General features: G+C 49.7%; 1 protein-coding gene across 1 annotated transcript; it reads right to left on the bottom strand.

The window, feature by feature from the left end:
* Positions 1-1,778: 1,778 nt before the first annotated feature.
* LOC142017901 (vitamin D3 hydroxylase-associated protein-like) lies at positions 1,779-21,119 on the bottom strand. Its single transcript, XM_075003243.1, is given in 16 exon segments — positions 1,779-2,164; positions 2,247-2,254; positions 2,582-2,727; positions 4,707-4,815; positions 7,140-7,227; positions 7,805-7,887; positions 7,890-7,907; positions 9,017-9,151; positions 9,789-9,913; positions 11,011-11,051; positions 12,446-12,655; positions 13,325-13,455; positions 16,095-16,238; positions 17,691-17,732; positions 17,735-17,810; positions 20,914-21,119. Coding segments are annotated over 16 exon segments (1,743 nt in total). The 3' UTR covers positions 1,779-1,983.
* Positions 21,120-22,729: the final 1,610 nt, after the last annotated feature.

Below are 22,729 nucleotides of genomic sequence, written 5' to 3'. Positions count from 1 at the left end.
GATGCAGCTAGAGAGGTGGCTGTGGGCTCCCTTACAAAGAGGCAGGGGACCCCGTGGCTTGGAGCAGCATCCCGCCAGCAGCTCCAGCCCCAGGATGCCAGCAGAACACCATTTGGGCAAACTCAAGCAAGCCCAGGGGAGGTGGGAGAACTCTGCAGACATGCAGGGGTCTGCTGGACCAGTGCTGATGGTTCTGGGCTCTGCTAGCATACAGGACAATGCTGGGACATGGGGTTCTGCCAGAGGCCCCAGGCTCTGCTGGCACATGAGGCAACGCCAGAGGCCCAGGGTGTGGGGCTGTGTTGGCATATGGGGCAACACTGACATCTGGGGCTCTGCCAGCGGTCCTGGGGAACAGGGCTCTTCTGGCACAGGGGGCAAAGCCAAGGGCCCAGAATGCAGAGCTCTGCCAGTGCAAGGGGGTCTGCCAGCGGCTTGGGGCACGGGGTCTCCGCCGGCAAATGGAGGTCTGCCAACAGCCTGGGGCATGGGGGAACTCTGCCGGGGAGTGGAGCATTGCTGGGGCCAAGGGAACCCCGGCAGCCCCGGGGCTATGAACCAGCAGCTCCAGCCCCAGCCAGGAGAACCCTGAGAGATCTGGTTTAATGAATACCGGATAAGGAGTTTACTGTATGTGTGTATTTTTCAAGGTACAATTACAGCAGCGTTTCCACACTGATCTTCTAGATCTGAACCCGATGTACATTTTGATTGGCTTCGGCCTGGGTCCAGCAGCGCCTTCTGCAGGTGATTAATTATCTGCACTTGCTTAGTCCTGGTGGACTGGGTGTTTTAAAATTAAGCATGGAGTGAAGTGCCTTGCTGGGCTGAGGCCTGCAGGTATTATACAGACGGTGCAACTGTCTGCGGTTTCCCATGCCCTTTTCAAGGAGGGGTGGAAGAACCACGTGGCGATTGTAGTCACGGGGCTGAAAGTCACCGATTCAGTTGGAAGGTGTTAGTGAGACCTGAGCAATGGGTACACTCTGCTTCTCATCTACACATGGGTAAGCTTATCCTGGTTGCATCTTTCTCAACAATCCATGTCACCAGATGACAGCAAACCGAGTAGAAGGAATCCAACTTGCCCAGTGGGGATCGGCTTAGGCCTCTGCCAGCTCGCACGGCACGGATCCGGTGAGTCACTGACAGTTTGCAGTGTGAAGGGGAGAGGGGGGGTAGGGTGCCTGGCTAGGAGGGAGGGGCATGTGGCCATCCATCCAATTGCTTTTTGGACACCACTGCAAAGCTGTTACTGCCCAACAACCAGTTCAGTGCAATACATAGCTGCTCACAGCCTTTCAGCTGTAACTGAACGTGGGCACCAGAGCAGTGTGATGGGACGTACCCACCCCGCACTGACCAAGGGAGTATGGGCCAGGCTTGTTGGGTGGAAAAGGGGCCTCCACCGAGGCCCTGCTGGGTGTGCTCTAGCTGCAGTTAAATGCCCTGTTATTCCAGAGTAACAAACTGTGAAGTATGGACGCAAGGGCTCCCCCCTCCCCCTTGGGAAAAAAGGAGGTTTTTTGCAAAAAAACACCCCCAAACAAACCGAAAAAACAGTGTCAATATGCCCATAAAGACCAACAATTGCACGTATTTGTGGATAAGACCCCCTCCCTCAGCTCATCAGACTACTTCTCACCATCAAGTTTACCATCAGTGACAGCTCCTGATTGCAACATCACAGGCTTCCAGGCCCAACAGGGAGCTGACAGGGAACGGAGGTGCTCCCTAGAAGATCTTTTTTGTTTTACTGCTGTTTCTTGACCCCGATTTTGATCCTTCCTTGACTCTTTTCCTGCCCTTTGCTTAAAAATTGAACACGGGCAAATCAAGCACTCCTTGCACGGCCATGATGTGGCTGACTCATCAGGGAGGAGAAGGGGCTTCTTAAAAGGTTTCTTAGACACGTAGAGAAACAGTCGGATTCACAGCAGTGTCCACCCATCATTTTGTGTCTTAGTAGGAATGTGTCTTGGGTTATAAGGGCAGATCGGCATCGTTCTGACCACCATCATCATCCTTCTCGTCAGTGGGTCACACTTCCCTCTTCTTCCTCCCTCGGGCGAGCGTCTCCACCTCCTTCATGAACCGCAGACACAGCTCCTCCCGCCAGGGCAGAGACACGCACTGCACCGCCCCAGGCAGCCCCACGAATCCCCTGCGGCGAAGACACAAGTGTGTTAACGTCAGCCAGGGGGCTCACGCGCTGACAGCACAGATGGAAACACATGGAGCAGTACCGCAGCCCCTCAGAAGCCAATGGGTCTGCTAGCAGACAGGCCTAGGAATACAGGGGGCCAAACCCGCAGCTGGGGAAAATCAGTGGAGCACCACGGAAATCCCTGGAGGCGTGCTTGGTGTGCTCACTCTTAACAAATCTACCGCTCACATCGGAAGCTGGACAGAGATACAATACGGCCGTGATCAGATGGGATCACTTACATTATCTGAGTCTCCCATCCCATCCATAACCCCCTACCGCACCCGTAATGTTTGAGGCCTCGTCACTGAGATGTATCTGAAATCTGCCCCACCCAGCTGCACCCCGGGAAATCAGGCTGGCAGGTCAGCTGACCTCTTTCATTCTCTTATCCCAGGGGTCACCATAGTGCCCTCTGTAACTCTTCAGCTCCTCTTCATCAGCCTCAGTGGCCCCAGTGACCGGCACAACCCCGGCTGGGAAGTCCAAGATGTTGCATAAATGGGTGTAGGAACGAGCCTCTGGGAAAAGACAGCAGAAAGCTCACTGATCATCTGGTATCCAGCTCCGCAGAGCATCTTGGATTTCAACTCTGGGCAAAGTCCTTACTACAAGACTAGACCACTCAGAGAATCTGCCAGATGCTGCCACTTTTATGAACGATCAGCATCCATGATATGGTTCTGGTTGAGATGTTGGGCGATTACCCTTCCCGAGACATTTCTATTAGATGGAGACAGCCAGAAGTCTCCCAGTAATGATGCAGTTACTTAGCTCACAGATACGACATTAGGGATAATGCCACTGGAGCTCAAGGCTCAGCAACCCGTACCACCTTCTTCATGCCCAAGCACCAGGATGTACGGACCTACACGTAACTCAGCTTGTATGACTGGAGACATCACTCCATAACTTCAGAGCGTCATCTGTGAACACTGGAGATGGGGTAGAACCTCCTAGTTCACAGAGCACATCCACTTCCCAACTGGTGCGGGATTGTTCAGTACTAGATATTATCATCTACAGCTTTGCCCAGTCTAGCTGTGAATAACCCAAGGGCTGGGACCTCCACCATTTCCCTGCAGAGACTGGCCCAAGTTCATGTATTTCTTGGTATTCAGCCTGTGTGTTATTTTGCTTGATTTTGCCTCTTCCTGATTGTTTTCTGTCCTCTTTCTAACTCCTCTGCTGTTCTGAACAAATGCTCTCTCTCTAAACTGCTTCCTAAGAACAATCTACTAGCCTCAAAACTTCTCCTGTCCGTTCGGTCAGGGCATTTTCACCCGAGCCATTTTCACCTTCAGAGTGCTGGCAACACCTCCCATCTCGGTATCTTCTGCCAATTTTTATAAGCCTCCCACCTGCTCCATCATCCAAGACACTGAGGGAAATATTGAGTAGCACCCCTGTGAGACTACCCGGGATCCTTCCAATTTGACAGCGAACCAATCAGTAAAGACAAGTGCAAGGTACTTTACTGAGGAAGGAAGAATTAGCTGCAAAACTACAACATGAGGCAGAACTGTGTGGGTGGGAGTGGTGCTAAAAGGGGCAGGGGGAGGCCTAAGTGGACCACAAATGGACTATATGTTGGCAACGGAAGGCAATTGCACAAAGATTCATACGGTTCTGGGGAATATCGACGAATGTTGCATGTAAGACACAGAAGGTCACTGTCTCTTCCTGCTCGGCCCAGCTGAAGCCCCAGCTGGAATAATGTGTCCAACGGGGGAACCACAATGTAGGAAGGAAGTGGATGAACTAGAAAGAGTCCAGAGGAGGGCAACAAAAATGATCAAAGTTTAGAAAACCAGAGCTAAGAGGAAAGGTGGAAAAAACGGGGCAGGTTTAGTCGTGAGGAAAGGAGACTGAGGGGCAACCTAATAGCCGTCTTCAACTAGGTTATGGGTTGTTCTGAAGAGGATGTGATTAATTGTTCTCCATGCCCACTGAAGCAGGACAAGCAGTGATGGGCTCCGTCAGCAAGGGAGACTTAGGTTAGATCAGGCGTGTCCAACCCGCGGCCTGCAGGCCGCATGTGGCCCTGGACAGCTAGTAATGCGGCCCCACAAGATCGTAAACTTTTAACATTATTATGTGATTTATATACATTAACTATATTATATATTTTATATGCGGCCCAAGACAATTCCTCTTCACTCAATGCAGCCCAGGCAAGCCAAAAGGTTGGACACCCACGGGTTAGATGTTAGGACATGCTTTCTAAGCATAGCTAAACTCCGAAACAGGCTTCCAAGGGAGGCTGGGGAGTCTCCATCCTTGGAAGTTTTTAAAAACTAGTTGGAAAAACACCTGTCAAGGATAGTCTAGGTTTCAATATAGAGGGTGTTGGACTTGATGACTTCTCAAGGTCCCTTCCAGCCATATGTTCATGACTGATAACTACTCTGTGAGTACCCTGAAGATCTCGCTTAAATTCCTGCTAGTACCACAACAATACCAGCTTGAATTGTTAAAGTGAGACAATGCCGGGGATTACCCAATAGCTTCCCAAGATAGCCCTTGTTAAATGCTGGACCCAGAGCAGGATGCAATATAACATCCAGCTGCAGTTCCCTCCATTTAGCAATGAATTCTGTAATGTAAGCCTAGGAAGGAAGAAAGTATTAAAGTCACAGTTGTAGCCCAATCTGTATTTTGTTTGAAGTTCGCACTTCTTTCTGCTTCCCGGAAGACTCCAGCATAACATACAGAGGTGATCAAACGAGGAAAATTTGGGAACAATTTCAGAATTGTAAAGTAATTTCCAAATCACTTGGTTCAGACTAGACCCGGTTTTTGAGATCTATTTTAATCAAAAATCTTTTGCTCACTGAAAGCCAGGGTTTTGGCCAACAAAGTAAATTGTTAACTATTTGAAAATCTAGTTCAGAATTTTGAAATTTGTCATTTCAGGAAACGGGGGGGTTTGGTAAACTAAAATTTTTGATGAACCGTGTCATTAAAAATACTGAGAAAACCCACAAAAATAATGTGTGATGTCAACGATTTCTCACAAAATATTTCCAGTAGGAAATTTTTTCTAAACTAAAAAAAGTTTTCAAACACATTTAGTTTGAAAAATGTCAACCACTTCCACTAATCTATGAATTTATGTATGCGTGACTGCCCTCTGTGGGAGGGACTATCAGACTTGATTAAGCCTGAGAATAGCTTCTGCCCATGCGTGAAGCTTGCAAGAATTCCATTTTGCAACGAAACCCCACAACAACAACAACAAAAAGAGAATTAAAAAAAATTACAACAATTCCAAGTTCTCATGTTTGTTTAAATTTGCATGGGGGTGAACAAGCAACCTTTAGAAATTTTTCACAAGAAATCAGAGAGAGACACCAACATGCACAGCCGACTAGCCAACAGTTGGAGCCCTGGCCAACTATGTCTCAAAGCCAGGATCACCTCCTGGCTCCAAATTAGATCCAGCACAGATTTGACTCCAGCTAGCTCACATCCTAACTGACTGACTACCCACTGGGCTACTAACTATACATCCAGGAACTGACAAAGTTACCCTCGAAACCAATAATGCTCTTTTGAGACATTTCAACAAACCGGCATTTTTGGGTGAAAAAACATTTAGTCCAAAAATTCTCAGCCATCTCTAGTGCAGAGGCCAAAAACTCTAAAGCACCTTATGTGATTCTACCTCAGCTCAAGTGGTAGTCATCTGTGTCCTTAAATCCTTCAGTTCTGAGCTCTTGCCCCAATACCGTATACACAGATGGTTTAAGGAGCAATGATGGTGTCTAATGTTTGAAGTGATGAATGTATGTCTAGAGTAAATATACAAAATTGTCCATTACAGGCTCTTCTTGTGCTAGTTCAGCTTGGAGAACACAAGCCAAAGGATCACCTCTCCCCTTCCTTGAGAGAACAAAAGCCTAAATCCACATAAATTTGGTCTGGTCTCTCATCCTCTATTCTAGAAACTCCTGGGTCTCAAGAGGAAGTACGTCCAATTTGTTTTCACCCAGTTTCACTATTGTGTTGATCGTATGCTGAAGTGACCATTTAAATATCAGTGTGAAATCTTGGTGATCTGTCTTAGTGAGCAAATACTATTACCACTACTACAACATGATGCTTCCAAAGGTTCTTTGCTGACCTGGAAAATGTACAAGATTAGTTAGTTACTGTCAGCACATCATTTAAATAAAATGAATATCAAAGTGCCGTTAAAATGATTGCCGTTATAGAAAGACTCCATAGGACAGTGATATAAATCAAGCAACCATACAACTTATGAGTCAAATATGTCTAAGGACACATTTAAAGCGCTTTCAGTATTTATTTTAAAAGGGTGTCAATACCTTTCTTTTCACTTGGCCATCTGGACAGAATTCTTAACGCATTCACTTACATTCATGCCCTGTAGCTTCATTTTCTCACTCACAGAGAAACATGGGACTTCAGGGACCCTCCCTGGGGGCTTCAGAGGAGGAACCATCTATCCCCTTTTTCCCAGGACAGCCCCTTACGTAAGCTGTCTCTTTTTTGAGAAAATGGGCAAATTGCCCAATATTTTACGAGGCTCCTTTTTCCCAGCATCCAGTGTCTTGGGGCAACAGCCCCCACGGCAGGGAGCTCCTCTGCGGGACGGCAGCTTTGTTCCCCAGTACTCTGTGTCTTTGGGTGGCACGTAACAGAAATAATGACCCAGTGCATCCAGCGGTCATCGCTTCACAGTAACCTCACACCTCACAAGTTTCAGTCTAGCCTCTGAGCCACAAGTCCATTGCCCTCCTTTCCTGGTCTTGGTCTGTTTGTACGTGTATGATGCTGCTTTGGGGAGGGGCTCTGAGATGCACCATACAAGAGACACTGTATAGTTTGCTATGAAAGTCTGATTCAGTTGTTTAAAGTGGGGTGGGGCCCAGATGTCTCAGAGGCTGCATCGCTCTCCGAAACTTACTTGGACAGCTGTGATCAGAAAAAGATGCTGCACCTGATAGAGCTCAGCGGGAAACTCATTGGGCTGCACATGGTTAGAGAAGGATCTTCTGCCATGGAACGCCTACTGAGACGCCTTCTCCAGCTGTACACGGGAGCAGAAGGGCCAGCTGTCATGGAGACGGAAGACCAGAAACAGCCCCAGTGGTGCTAATGATGGAGAAATGGGGAATATATGCCTCCCCCACAGAAATGATGTAATTCCTAAGGGTCCAAATGTCTCTGATGCCCCAGCATCTGACTGACGATTCAGGTTAGCATGATGCAGCAGATGATACTATACAAGTACAGTGGACAGACTGGTTAGCCTTGAAACTCGGCACCCGCTCAGAGGCAGAACACTGGGACTCACAGAGTTGCTTTTTGTTCAGCAGACAGTAAATTACACCAAACTAGTGTGGACTGCAGAGGCAGAAATTCAATTTCTCAACAGCTTTCTGCAGATGAGCCTCAGCAGGACATGCAGAGAGATCCCTCCTTCATGTTGGTTCCATGTTCACCAAACCTGGCCTCCTCGCAGAAGGAACCTATCTGCTGGGTTCGCCTTCCACCCCTTTGCTGGGGCAACCCACAGAGTCCACTGAAATAAGCCGCACGCCCTGTTCAGAGAAGCCGGGATTTACTTACAAGTTGTCCAACAGGTTTGCGGCTCCATCACAAAAGAGGCCTCTGGTGAAGAGTTCATCCACCACGTAATCAATCCGAGGGCAGGTGGGGTAAAAGGAACGAGCTGTGTGAAGAGCATCACTGCTCAAGTGGCAGCAAAGACATTTTACAAGTACAGATGTTTGTGAAAAGCAAGAAAGGGGCCTCAGCTTGCCCCAAATTCAGATTAACCACAGGTGCCTAGAGCCATCTTCCCTTAGTGGTAATCATGAAACATGTCTGCAAAGCAAATGTCTCTCCTCCCTCTAGTGACTGGTGCAAGTGGATGACAGCCTAGTGCTTCCGGTAGCTAATGAAACTGCTGCTTTAGCTCAAATGGTAGAGATGCTTTGGTACTGATTGTCCCAGGCTCAACATCTCATAGACCTGGGGCTCCCTGGTAATATTAAAACCTGTCTCTCCCTCCTAATGAGAGTTGGATTTTTGCCTGGCAAATGTGAGATGGATTAAGGGATGGAGAAACCAGGCAGCCATAGAGGTGCCGATGTCTTAATATTTGTAGGGACACAGGCATAAGCAATGATGGGGAGTGGGCATGCACTGCTCTTTGGAAGCCCTGAGCCATGGTTGGAGGTAGGGAAAGAATTCTGACTTGAAGATGTTTGAGAAGGACAATCTCAGATCACAGCCAGCAGCAGCAGTGAGAGAGCAGTGGCTGGGAACAGAGACACTGAATTACATTTTCCCACCTTCTAAACCTCACCCCAATTAGTGACTGAGCATAATCTCCATTTTACTGATGGGGGAGTGTAGGGGTGCACAGGGAAGCAGACAAGTATGGGATTTGTCCAAAGCCACCTGCCCTCCACCCTTCTTCTCTTCTGCCTTGCTCCTCTCCCCCTCTTACCTTCTTTCCCTTCAGCTGATCTCCTCCGAGGGAATCCCCCCACCCCAATACAGGAAGCAGCGTTAACAAGCCATTTGCTGCCTTCAAATTGTTTCTTCTACTTGCAAGATGCTCTGCACCTTCTTCCCTGCTGTCTGTCTCTCTCGTCTATTTAGCTTATAAGCTCTTTGGGTCAGAGACTGTTGACTGTTCTCTGCACAGTGCCTGCCACAGCAGGGCCTGGATCTATGCGTGGGGCTCCCAGGCGCTATCAACATGCCCATGAGTCGTACTTTATGCCTCTGCTGGGATCAGAACTCTGACAATCCCTGGTCAGTGCTCAGCACAGGAGACGTACCGTGTGCCTGCCTCCTGGAGAAGCTTTTGGTTTCCAAGACAGCTCGCCTCATGCTGGGCGAGGGCTGGAAATAGCCGTCTCCGTCAGAATACCCGATCCAAAGCGGGGCTGAGTGGGAGAACGCCTGGAAGCAGGGGAGCTTTCCCTTAGGAACGAGGGAACTGGCCAGACTGGATCAGACCCAAGGCCTGTCTAGCTCAGTTCCCTGTCTTGGCCAGCAGTAGGGCGAGCGTATCTCCCCGTCCCGAATATGGGGGAAGGGGGAGCTCCTCCAAGCCCCAGGGAACCGGGAAGGAGGTGGCAGCTGCCAGCGATCCCCTGGAGCCCTGGGGGAAGCTGCAGCTGCCAACCTCTCTGGGAGCCCTGGAGAAGAAGCAGCTAGCTGCCCACGCTCCCCCTGCTTTCCCGAGGCTGGGAGGGGACTGCAAATAGGGCACAACTTGTCCCTTTTGAAAAAAAAAGTCAGGACTCCTTTTTGGCATCCCAAATATGGGACCGTCCCGCCCAGTACAGAATGGATGGTCCTCCCAGCCAGCGGCTGTTGCCGGGTGGCTCACTGGAGGGTGAATGGAAGTCCTGTCCGATAGCAAACCACTCCCTGAGATGACCTGGCCAGAGCTGGTGCACAAGGGTGTCTCGGGAAGGTAGCTCTGAGGTTTGCATTGCCTGGTGCTGGGCTGGATCCCAGAGACGAGAATGTTTGAATCTATGGTCTGTGTCCCTGGCCGCTCCCACATTCAGGAGCATTGCAATTCTGCTACCTCCTCGTTGAAGAGCAGGGGCGGCACAGTGAGGTCCAAGCGGAACATGTCCTCACACAGGTGCGCTCTCATGCAGAGGACCAGGCTGTCCACGTCCCTCGCCATTGGCCCTATCATACCTGTAACTGCAACCACAGAGGCGAGGACTCCGTCACTGACGAGGGCATGCGCAGGTGTCCTGGTGGGTCAAACACGCGGGGCAAGAGCCTTCATTCCGCTGTGTCCCCTTTGCCAGAAGCAGTGTGTAAGGAGCAGACAGTGCCTGTAATATCCCTGCTGTGGGTACCTCCAGCAGAGAGGAGAACCCAGAGCCAGCAAAGCTGGTTCCTATTTTTCCTCATCTCCCATTCCTCAGATCACAGGGGTGGCCAGAGTGAAACCTGCTGTGGCAATCTCAGACTGGCCTTTGAGACCACGCACCAGCTGGCATAGGTTAGAGCAGCCCCTAAGCTGCTCTAGTCCACTTCTGGGGCCTGGCCAGGCAGAGAATCAGGGCATCATAACCAGCCCCCCAGCCATACACGCTGCATCCAGAGGAAGCTGGATGTACCAGAGAATCTTGTATTAAGTTGTCAGAATAATCAAGCCAAACAAGATCCTCTTCTATACAGCACAAAATACTACAGCAGGGTGAAACTACAGGGACACGGTCATATTTCTTAACTTACCTACCCACCACTAAATAAAAATGGAGTGGGGCAACACAAAGGAGCTGGAGCAGGGGCCAGGACCTGGCTAACCACCTCTGCCAATTCTACTGTCTCGGCACTTGTCATCCAATAATCATGCATCTGAGCCATCTGTTTAAACAAGTATCTGGTCACGGTCCTCCAGGCAACTCCCCCGGCCTGCTAAATCCAAGTGTAACACCAACAGACTTGGGTCACCAGCACCAGGGATAGAACCTGCAAGCATAGGGGCTAAAGCCCACACTCTACCACATGAGCTAAAGGACAGCTGGCTTTCAGCTGAGGCTGTAGAGCAGAGACTTTACTCAACCCAAATGAGGTCTCAGTGCCTCTGGATACCACACAAGGTTGAGAGCTCAGTCCTTGAGGGGGATATTTAGAGATCTGGGGCAAATAGATTTTTTTTTTTTTTAATTTGTCAGGGATAGTGACAAGTGCCCATCTGTAAGGGCAGGGGACTGGACTCCATGATCGCTGAAGGTCCCTGCCAGTTCTGTGACATAGGGTTTATTTTCTTTGCTGGACAGACTCACCTGATTTGATGCCAGCTGCTAAAGTGGTGAGACCACGGCAGCTGCAAAGTATAAAACACGGGAGACATAAATTAGGAACAGTTAATGGTATGGGTCGGAAATATCTCTGCCTGGGCTGTACATACCCCACGTACCGCTGAACAGACTCCAGGCACCATTTGATTTGGTGCATGTGTTACTGATGTGCATTGCATTGCAGCTGGTCTCTGACAAATGATCTCATTAAAGCAGGAACAACATGGGAGGTAAATGAATCCAGAGATGAGAACAGGATAAATTGGCTCATGTCTTCCCTCATGCCTGTAATTTAAGTTTCCCCTAAAAAGGAAAGTCCACAGGGCAGGAGAATTCTTGTCTTTATTGAAGGCCCCCAACTTTTGCTAACCAGGTTACAGTTGTTCAGCCTCATACCCTTCCAGAATGCCAAGGGCAGCTAAACTTAACCCTTTGAAAGTCAGGCCTTCCAAAACGCTGTCCGTGCCCAGAAACAAGCAGGTCCACAATCAACTTCTAGCAGTCCCAACTGCGGTGAATGGAACTACTCCCCTGAACCAATTATTCCCAAGGTAGCACCTCAGCATCACTGCTTGCTGCTCCTGGCCATTTCACTAATGTCCGCGTGGCCATAAGGCAACGATTGCGCAGGGAACTAGGCAAAACTATTGCACCAGGAGAGTGGTGAAGCACTGGAATGCATTAGCTCTGGGGTGGTGGAATCTCCATCCCTGGAGGTTTTTAAATCCCGGCTTGACAAAGCCCTGGCTGGGATGATTTACTTGGGGTTGATCCTGCTTTGGGCAGGGGGCTGGACTCGACGACCTCCTGAGGTCCCTTCCAGCTCTAGGATTTGATGATTCTAACAGCTGCTCCTTGGTGACAGCTGAGGCCTTTTTCTGTTTACTAGTCAAACGCATGTTGCTGGTGGTCACTGGCAATGTTCCCTCTAATCTTTCCCATACAGGCGTGTGTTTTCTCCACTCACCGGTGGAATAATTTCTGTGCGCACCGAGGCACGTACTAATATTCTCCACCAGTAGAAACCAAAACCCTAGGAACCCACAGGAGAACCAACAACTTCCACGGGCTCTCCACAGGGGTGGGGTGGGGGCATGGCTGGGGGGTGTTCTGTGCTGCTGGAAGGAGCGGGGCCTCAGGCAAAAGGGGAAGGGCCTGAAGCGTGGGGCACCTCTTGTGCGCTCCTCAAAGCTGTAGAGAGCGCATGGTGTGGCCCTCCTTTGACAATTTGAAGGGCACAGGAGGCCAGCTACAGTCTGAATTGCTGGGCCCTGGAGTCACTGCCTCTTTGTTACCCCTTGGTGGACCCTGCATTCTGTGAATTGCCTGGGCAGCACTGGAATCACTCCTGTTTGGCCACACAAGCTTCCAGCCTACAGGGAACACTGGTCACTGGGCCTTTTCACACTGTGGTGCCCACCTCAGCCTGTTGCCTGTTGGCTTCAGCCTGCACAACCCACAGAAGCTGGATGGCAGATGGATGCTCCCACCTATATCTGTCCCAATGCCCAGGATGGACCCTCCTCCGGCGATCGGCGCCCTCTCCCCTCCAGAGGAGCTGCCAGGAGTTTTCTTGTGGTTTAGCAGATTCAGCATCTGGCCAAAGATGGGGTTGCTGCAGTCGTAGTTGGTGGAGATAGAAAGCAGTGGGTCTGTTACTCATTGCTATATCTACATGCGCACAGTGAGTGTTCAGCTGCGACAGGACGCAGATCCAGCACCAGAGGAGGAGAACAACTCGGGAAAGAGTTGCTGATGATGCTGAATTGAAGTTGGAAAGCAAAGGTGGCAGTGGGTGGAAGCAGGAGGGCAAGTAACTTTCGTCCTGTGCATTACGAAGAAGGAAGAGGTCCTGCAGGAGAAGACAGCAAAGCCAGGCCCTGACTTGCATGAGTTGTTTAGGGCAGGGGTCCAGGTCTTCTTTGCGGCTCCCGATGCTCTAATTGTAAAGTGAACAAAAAAAAAAAAAACCTCCTAATTATTTTCAATAAACGGTGAATGTCCACAAGTCCAACATTGCACAGCTGCCGTCTAAATAGCAAACGATAAGCGACCTTGCAGCGTTGGAGGACTCCCCCTCTAACACGCGCAGTGCGTTTTGACATATGCGGACACACTGCTTGAAATGATTTATTAAGGACCATCTCATAAACGCATGTCTTGCTGCTCTTCAGTTATTGAGTTTTTTTACCAGATTCGAAAAAATGGCTCTTCTTGCTCTTTTGGCTGCCAACCCCTGGGTTAGGGAGACAACAGAAAGGGGGGGACAGCTGTAATACAGAAAACGAGTGATTACCTCATTGTGCTCTGCAGGACGTTGCTTTTCTCAAAGGGAATTGCCCCCTGCCGCTTTAGAACCTGGACTATCAATCTGTCCTCGTCCTGCACTCTGCCGAGAAATTGTGCCAAGCCCATGCTGGAGACATGGCCCTTTGAGGCAGAGGGAAACAAAGCTAATTAGACACTCTGGGCTGATGAGGTTGTGGGGTGACTGATTTCCCCCTCTCCCAGAGTGAGACCTTTCAGCCCTGTTGGTAAAAAGAAAATCGAAGGCCACCACTCTAATTCTGAGGTTCTCTGCTACAAAAAGAAGCTGCGAGGTGGGGCTGGCAGGAAGAGGTCTTCTGCTTGGCCCACAAGCACCACCAGAACTGAACAAAATGGAGCTGCAAAGGTAACCAGACAGCGTTGTCGCCTTCCTTGCTGGGGGCCACTCTTGTTGTCTACTCCCCACCCTTCCACCATAAGCCGACCTCATCCTCCAACCCTCTTCTTGCGATGCAGCCAGTCACTACGTGGCCTCTGTACTCTGCAGTCTCCAAGAAGATTTTCATGAAATGGAGCGTCACGCCCATTTTCCCCCAGGGGTCATTGGTCCAGATAACAGTCTCTTCTTCCAATCGGCCCATGTTTCTATTCTGTCATGATATAACCCACACGCCTCCCAAGGTGTGTTTCATTGTCCCATGTGGTGGCACCTAGATCACTTAGAGAGAAATACTGCACCTCCTTTACAGCCTGAGCTGAGAACCAGCTGGGCTTCAGCTCAAGCAGTAGAAGCTCAGCACTGAGTTCTAGGGGACCTGGGTTCAAATGTGTCCATAGCTACAATTATGACTACAATGCATCAGATACCCTTGTCAAGCAGGTGGCATCTACCCCATGATTCTATCCACCCCAGGGGCTCTTCATCCCACCCCAATTCTTCTCCCTGGTGTGGGACTCCCCAGTATCAGGATAATACACCATCCACAAGAGTTTCCATTTCTTTCTGAAGTTCTGCTCTCCCGCAAGGACCAAGCCCATGTGGCTGGCACCTGCACTTGTAGCAGGTTGATGAGGTCTCCACAATATGCGCAGAGCAGCGAGGAACCACCGGTTGCATCCACATCGCAGAGGTTATGTCCACACTGCAATAAAACACCCCGTCTGGCCCATTTCAGCTGACTCCTGCTCGTGAGGCTTGGCCAATGAGGCTGAAAAACTGCAGGGTAGGCATCTGCCTTGGGCTGGAGCCCAGGCATGGTCTGGTCCTCTGAAAGTGGGGAGGCTTCAGGGCCTGGGTTCCAGCCCACACCAAGCTGCCTATCCTGCCACTTTATAGCCTGGGGTGGGGGACCCCTGGCCCATATTCCAAACCCGACTGTAGCTTGTCTGGATCTGGACCCCGAGACTCAGGGCTTCCCGCCCCAGCATCTGGCCTAGGGTGAGGTGTAGGGCTGAGAGCCTTGAGCCTCGCAGGCTGGATCCGGTGAGATGGGGCTGGATCCAGACCGCAGGCTGTGTCAGGGCGGGTGGGTAATAAGCAGCTCCAGGCCCTGTCGCTGTTCCCTCAACCGGGGGAAGAGAAGAGGGAGCAGCAGTGGCCTCAGCAGTCTGCCTTGCGGCTTCTTACCGCTGCTCTGACTGGCCATAGATCCAGCCAATCAGAGCAGCAGAGGGCCATACCTGGGACTGGAGGGCGAGGGCATAGAGCCATGTGTGTCCAGGGGTGAGCAAGTAAGTGCACCCGTCACAGAGCCTGTGCCCCTTGGCTGCTCCTGTGCCCCTCCCATAAAGACCCCCTGCTCCCGCCCCCTTCTGCACCCTCCTGCCTCGTCCTGACCAACCCTCCCAGACTGGTCATCCCAGCTCCAGCCCTCCCACTCAGACTCCTCCCCAACACCCTGCTCCTGCCTCCTCCCTCCCATACCCCTTACACCTCCCTAACCTTCCCTTCCAGACTCAACACCCCGAATCCTCCCGCAACTTCCTCACACCTAGACCATACGCCCAGCCCACTCCTGTACCCCCCGCCTGCCTAAATCTCCCATCCGCAGCCCACTCCTCTATCCCCCGCCTGCCCAGACTGTCCATCCCCAGACCACTCCTGCCCAGACCCCATAGCCCTGCTCTCTGCTCTCCAGTCAGGGACCACATCAGTGTGGTTTTAGTTTGGTTTTTTTTTTTTTTTTTTGCTTCTCACTTGTGCGGCCCCCGACTGATTTGTCTACTTGTCAGCAGCCCCCAACTCAAAAAAAGTTCCCACCCCTTTTGTGACCCCATAACGTGAATGCTGCACACCCATGACTACCGAGCTGGGCCATCCCTGGGTGTCTTACTGCAGTATGGACGCATACCACCTTGAAATGCACACACCAGATTCAACCAGCCCATTCCTTTGATGCTCTCGATCAGGCTACGGAGCGGTGGGATCATCAAGTAGTTACGTTCAACTTCCCGTCCTTGAGTAAGGGCCAGATCTGCAGTCAGTGCAAAGCTGGGACCTCAGAAGAACTGCCCGATTGATGGGAGCCGAGGATTTGGCCACTTCTCGCAGAGCAAGGAAGTGAGCGATGCCTCAGAGTCTGCGGTTAGAGATTCCCAGCAAAGCTGTTCGAAGACTGAAGCCGCCTGTTAGACGGTTTATTAGCAGTCCTCAGGCAGACAGTTTAGGTAGTGAGTCACTTGAGACAAAACTCCCCTTTCAAAAGTCCAAACTCCCAGTTTTTAAACTCCCACTTACTTACCATGGTACCCAGCACTCAACAGACTCAATGACCAGCAATGCCTGGACAATACCAGCGCACCTTGCAGCTGATCCGTTCCTTGATACTGACGGGAACTCCATACAGCAACCCTCTCTCCTTCCACCTTTGCACTTCCCGCAGTTGCTCCTCGCGGCTTTGTATGAAATCTGTCACACAGTTCACCTCCCGGGTCACCTCCAAGGCCTTTCCGTGGACACAGAGGGCAGTGGCAGGGCAAGCACACCAAGAAGGGAAAGGGGCATAACATTTAATACAGACCATCTATTTCAGGCTGAAAAGAGGGACCTTGCCCAAGCTTTTAGGCTCCATTTTTCAGACTTTACACTCAGTCGCTGGCCTTTCTATGGAGGCTGCTAAGAACACCACTCATTGTGAGCCGTTGTTACGACACCCGTGTGCTCTGGACACTTGCCCTAATCATCTGACATAGGCCACCAAACAGCTATTAAGACAGTGACAACTTTTGGTCTCCAGTAGTGCCAGCTTGTACCATACAGCTTATTTTTTAAAGACCCAGCTCCTGGAGTCATGTGACGACTTGAGGCTCTCAGCTTTCATTTGAAAAAAAAGAAGTATAGGGTAGATACAGCAAAAAGCTTGACTATGTCAGCTCAGCTATCAGAAGGCAAATAAAAAGACCAACATTTAATTCTCAGGATGTTTAAGCCAGCCAATCTCGTGACTTTTACCACTTGGCTCGGAACTTGGGAATACTGAATCCCTATGAGTGTGAGTCAAATTCCTGTTGGTCAACTAGTGGTGCCAGATGATACTTCTCCTCACCAATCCTCTCCCACCCCCAAGATACCCAACTCCCAGCATGTATTCGGAGACCATTACTCATGCTTGTGTGGTGCTTTGTACCCTGCTAGTGGCTGGGCCAGGCATAAACGATGAGCCACCTACAGGCTGGGGGAAAGGGCTCTGAAAGAAGATTTACTGCTGGAAAAGCTTACCATCCCGCAAAAAACTTGGAGATACCAGAAAATTTTTCTCATCTCAAATGGGACAAAGATAAAAATCTCACAAATTTTAATGAACTGAAAACCTGAAGAAGAAGAAAAAGCGATGTGGGTCATTTGCAACATTTCATTTAGATTCCAGCCATTTCTTACTTAATTAAAAACTCTACTTAGCTTCCATTTTGAAACAAAAGGCAATTTCAAACTAGGGAACAGGAATTTTTCATTTGGAAAAATACTGAACCAGCCTATTTGGCAATTGAAAAGAAAATAAAGATCAACAATGTTCAAACTGAGAAATTCATCTAAACCAACCCACTCCCAAACACAAGTTTCCCTTTCCACAAATTGGCATCTTCTGCTGAAAAAGCCTTCCATTGCAAAAGTCCTGAGCAGCTCTACCGACATGGTTACATTTACGCCTTGCTCTTCTATCTCAGTTTCTTCTGCAAACGCCCACCGAAGAGGACGTGGCCAACACTCATTCTCCTCTACTAGAAATTCCAGGGCTCTGCATGCAATTTCTCAAGGTTTTACATTTCCCTCCATCATGGAACATCTGAGCAACACCGCAGCAGTTCTCTTCTGAGGACATATTACACGGCTTGCTGCGCAGAAATGTAGAGGCTTCTTCCCCTAACTTGAAATGGCCAGTACGCCTTGTGGTACTCACCTTGTCAATGTATGTGTAGAGGACACTCTCAGGAGAGAGAGAGAAGCTTCTTTCAATTTCTCAGCCAGCTCTACAAGTGGCAGGGAGAGGTTGTGACTGGCCTGTATCCCTGGGTTCTGCAAGAGGTAGATCACAGAATCCTAGGGCTCGAAGAAAACTCAGGAGATGGTCAAGTCCGGCCCCCTGCTCAAAGTAGGACCAACTCCAACTAAAGCAGCCAAGCCAGGGTGCAAAATTACCTGGTGACCCTTAAGTGACCAGCCACGCTGGGGCATGTTAGGGTGAATTGCATGGGCACTTGAACAACGCGGTGAGGTACGTGGGGTGGAGGCAGGGTCCAGAGACCCTTTTAAATTGTTATAGGGAAATATGCCTCAGCACAAACAGGCTAAACCTCTAACCCCACACCACGAACTGAGGAACCAAGTGAATTGGGCAAGTCTAAACCAGTCAGCAATGGAATTTACTAAATTGCTTGCAGACTGCACTATCTACAGCTTTCTCCCCCGGCCCCGGCCCCTGTCTAAACTTGGCAGACAGGAAAAGCCTATACAGGAAAGATCCATGGCCTCTGATCTAGCAGCCCAGAGGCACCAGCTGCGTAGCTTAAAAGGAAAAGATAAGCATGAGATGTATGGTTGTGTAAAATGGGGAGGGGGGCTGAGAGGGGCTGCAGGCGACGAGAAGCAGAAGCAACCAGGATTTGATGTGTTAGGCCTCGGGTGGGGCCAGCAAACGGCAGGACCATAAAAGGGGGCAACAACATAAGGAGGGGGAGGAACTCCTGAATCCTGGACCTGAGACCGGACACTGTCTGCGACAAGACCTGATCACTCTTCGCCGCTCCTCCCGCCTGCTCGCAAGTTAAACAGAGTAGTGCGTGAGTACCTATTGGTACCATGAAGAAATTTGTAACAGTATAGCTTAGATCGCCAGATGCAGTGTTTTGTTGTTTTGTTCCTGTACCTGCTCAGCTGCGTACGTAAGTTAGCATTTGCATTTTTATCTCTGGTTTTCCTTTTAGTACCCTGCCATAGCTATGTGTATTACTGTGTGTATGTCTTTAGTTTCACGAGCCCGTAAGGGTCACGTGTAGGGCTGAGGCAAAGATGCCCCAGAACCCCTGAAAGGGCTTTGACCCCATGACCGGGAAGTTCTGAAAGGAAGCTGCCTCAGCTGGGAAGCTGAACCTCCGAGTTCTACAGGACAGTTTGTTGGTATCTGTACGTCACACTCTCCTATTAACCCTTAAGTCCTGTCCCCTGAAACTCAAAACTCTCACTTCCTGGGGATAGATAACAGCTCTTAGAAATCAGGATAAATAACAGCCAATGAATTCCACCAACCTGTGGGCTATTTTAGATAACTACTGGGAGTTAGAAAAACCTCAGGGGGCGTTTCTCTTCCTTTTGGATGTAATCCTATTCCTCCTGTTCATAGTGTGGTGTAAGCCACGGCTATAATTACACCAGTTTCGTAATAGCAAAATCAATCCCAGTGGTGCGGGTCATCACCGAGAAGCAGCCGCAGCCCTCCTTTTTTTTTCCTCCTAGTTCAACCTTTCACCCACCTCTCACCTCCACCCTTATTTTGGACTCGGAGCACAGCATATTTGCTCCTCAGCCAGGACTTCGCCAAATCAGGACTTAAAAAACCACTGGAGATTCCACCACCTCCCTAGGTAACCCTTAGATCCCTTGTTACAGAGGGCAGAAGGGTTACAGAAAAAACCTGGGATTATCTCATGAACAGTTGGTCAATTACACACTGGGAATAACTCTAGCAAAGACTGTGGAGTTACAGCAAGGAGAAGCTTGGCTCCCTGGCTGAATTTATAAGCACCACCCAGGAGTAAAATCACTTGGTGGTGATTCATTCGTGATACTCCTATTCCTTTCTCTTCCTCAATAGCTACATCCCCTCCGACAAGGTGGGATCCGTTCTCCTGGATGCTGTGTGAGTCCCTCCAGGCAAAGCTCATTACCACAATGGGGTCATATTTTCTGGTGAATGTTTGGGTCAGAACAGACTTCCTCAAAAATAGCAGCATTGTTTGGTTTCAGTGAGAGCACTCAGGCAGGTTGTCGGCTGACACAGGCTATTAATACAATTGAGTTAGCTGGGGCTGGGCTAATTAGGGGACAGGGAAACAGTTTTAGTTTACAACTTCCAGTGCAAAATTCTGATAACGATTTAACCAGTGTTTCAGATCAAAATGTTTAGCAAGGATTAAAAATGATAAACAAACAAGCCGGAACGTACTTCCATTTTGAGCCCTGTGAAATGCCAACCACTTCAAAAGTGACTGTGATTTTTCTTTCCCCCATTTTTGATCAGCAATAATTTTGCTGGCTGATTTCTGCCTCATGCTGCTAATCACCTCCAATGTTTTATTTTAAAAAGATGTTCGGGGTTACTGTATAAAAAAAGAGGACACCCGGGAGACGGAGTGTATCTGGATTAGTATCTACTAACACGTTGTTATCAATGTGCTATAGCATATCTAATACATAAATGCGGAGTGAGTTGGTAGATACTAATCCAGATATGCTTCCTCTCAGGGGGGGTCCGCTTATTTCAGATTGTTTACCAGACAGAGGCAGCCTTGCAATGCAACAGACCAGGCTGGAGGAGGGAACGCACTGACACACAAGTACTTGTTAATAACACAGAGCCTTCTCTGACAGCAAACCTTCCAATTACCTCTTTATCCAGGCAGCTGAAGCAACCTAAACATTTTGAGTCATGTGACACGCATGTATTGCTTTTCTGTACAGCCTTATGCCTGTCTCGTTAGTGCCTTGAGTTTTCAGCTGGGGCAGTCGATGTTTTACGATATAATATTCAGATGGAAAACTAACTTTCTTTTTGCATTCTCCTACAAATAGGTATACCTTTCTCTGCTCCAAGGACCTCACAAGCCAAGAACAAGGTACGAAGTGCAGCAGAATGAGTTAAAACTCTTCTGCTTATTTGTATGCAGGAGTAAGCAGAAATCAAGTCCCTTTCCTCCGGCGTTGTGCCCGGGGCAAGGAGGAGCTGAGGCCATGGAAAATGGGAGAAGGGCAGCAAGCTGAAGCTGATAAAGGGGGTGTGCCAGGACAGGTGGGAGCACACCCTGGAGGCGCGGCCTTGCCCCCAAATGACTGCTGATGAACAACCTCGACCCATTTGTTGAAGGTGACATAAATCCACCCTCCACCAGAAAGACAAATTTTCCAGCTGTGTGAACCGCCGAGCCACATTTTCCATTCGTTCCAGACCAAGATCCCACATCCTTCTGGCCTGTTCCATCTTCTCCTGGATGCATCTCTACCTCACCCATTTCAGCGCCAGAATGGCTGTGGCTGAGCCACAGAGTAGGACCACAATGACAAAAGGATTGATTGTGCGCTCAGGCAGGAACTGCTTCAGACCCACCTGGATCATAGTGAGATCGTTTCTCAGCTGTCGCAGTAGGGAGGCACCTGCCAGTACACTGGCCTTAGGCAACCTAGCAGGAAAGGACAACAGAAGTCTGGTCCTTCTTTACCATCTGCAGTGCGCAGTCAACTAGAAACCAGTTCTGAAATAGAAGAGCATAAAAATCCAGGACTAGATATTCTCAGCTCTGGACTTCACCTTGGCCATGAACCTTTGTCCCATCAGCTGTTGCAGAGTGGGGACTTCATTTCTACTGAGTTGTAGTCTATAGGGCTAACCTGCTTGCTTGCCTACATCTATTTTCCTGCATACATTTGTGGCTGTGTCTGACTTGGTCTGCTGACTGTCTTAGAGCACAGCAAAAAAAAAAACATGGTAACTTCCTGTTATTAACTAGCTGCTGTTCTTCAAAATGGAGGGTGGTTGGTACATGGAATGGACATGAGCAACCTATCTCAAAAAACAACTGTTACAGAGGTAAGTAACCTTTTTTCTTCTTCATGTGCATTCCAATAGGTGATTTGCAAGCAGTTTACCTGAAGGAGGGCCTTGGACCTCTGAAAACCACCTGGCTGAGATTATGACCACTAGAAGGCAACCATCCAAGAGAGGTAGGACAGGGAACTGGTGGCTGGGGCCCATGAGCTGGAACAGGATCAGGCTGAGGTCTGACTGATGAATAGGGTGCTTAACCTGGGGGTATGACCTTTCCAGCCCCTTGAAGTGCCCTACTGTGGGGTTAGCAAAAAGGGATTTGTGCCCCAATCCTGGAAGGAAGGACAAAATGGCACCCAAGTCAACCTTCATGGACAAAAGAGTCAGCCCTTGATGCTTCAGGTGCAAAAGGTAACCTAGGACCAAGGCCATAGCCACCTCCTGAGGTTGAGTGCCCTTCCAGAGGGACCAGAGTGAGAAGCACTTCCACTTGGCTAAGCACGCTGCCCTACTGGAAGGCTTTCTACTGCTCAACAGGACCTCTCTAACACAGCACTGAAGCTCTGGGGGGTTCAGCCACAGAGTGTCCTCACTATGGAGACTGGGGTGCTGCAGCTGGCCATGGATCTTGGCGAGATGGTTGGGATAGAGTGGAAGGGACATCAGTGTGTCCACCGAGAGGCTGAGCAGCCTCGTGAACCAAAGTAGCCAAGGCCGCGCAGGCGCGAGGAGGAGGATGTCTCAGATTAATGCGCTGCCATCTGGAGAACTGCTCTACCGACCACGGCATCATCTCATGCCTTCTGGGTGATAGTGTAAAGTGCTGCCAACATGTGGATATTGGACCTCATCACAGCCCTTCAAATATCCTGATGGGGAACTTTGCGTGAAGAATGTCGATGAGGAAGCCAAGGCACTCATTGGGCGAGCTGTCAGGGCTCGAACTGGGACCTTGGCCAAGTAAATTAACAAGCATTTCACTGGCTGCCATCAGTGGAGAAGGAACTGAGGGGATGGAGGGGCCTCTGAGCTCCATATAAAGCACTATGCAAGTGCTACTCCAAGCGGTTCCCCAGCCAACCTGACAGGTACCACTAGGGGGACCAACCTTCTGATGATAATGCATGTGGCACGCACATCCCCCGCTATTGAAATTTACTTGGCAAATTGCTTGATGAAGA

The sequence above is a fragment of the Carettochelys insculpta genome, chromosome 9, assembly GCF_033958435.1.
Source record: "Carettochelys insculpta isolate YL-2023 chromosome 9, ASM3395843v1, whole genome shotgun sequence".
NCBI classification, from domain to species: Eukaryota; Metazoa; Chordata; order Testudines; family Carettochelyidae; genus Carettochelys; species Carettochelys insculpta.
This window is presented reverse-complemented; position numbering and strand designations above follow the sequence as displayed.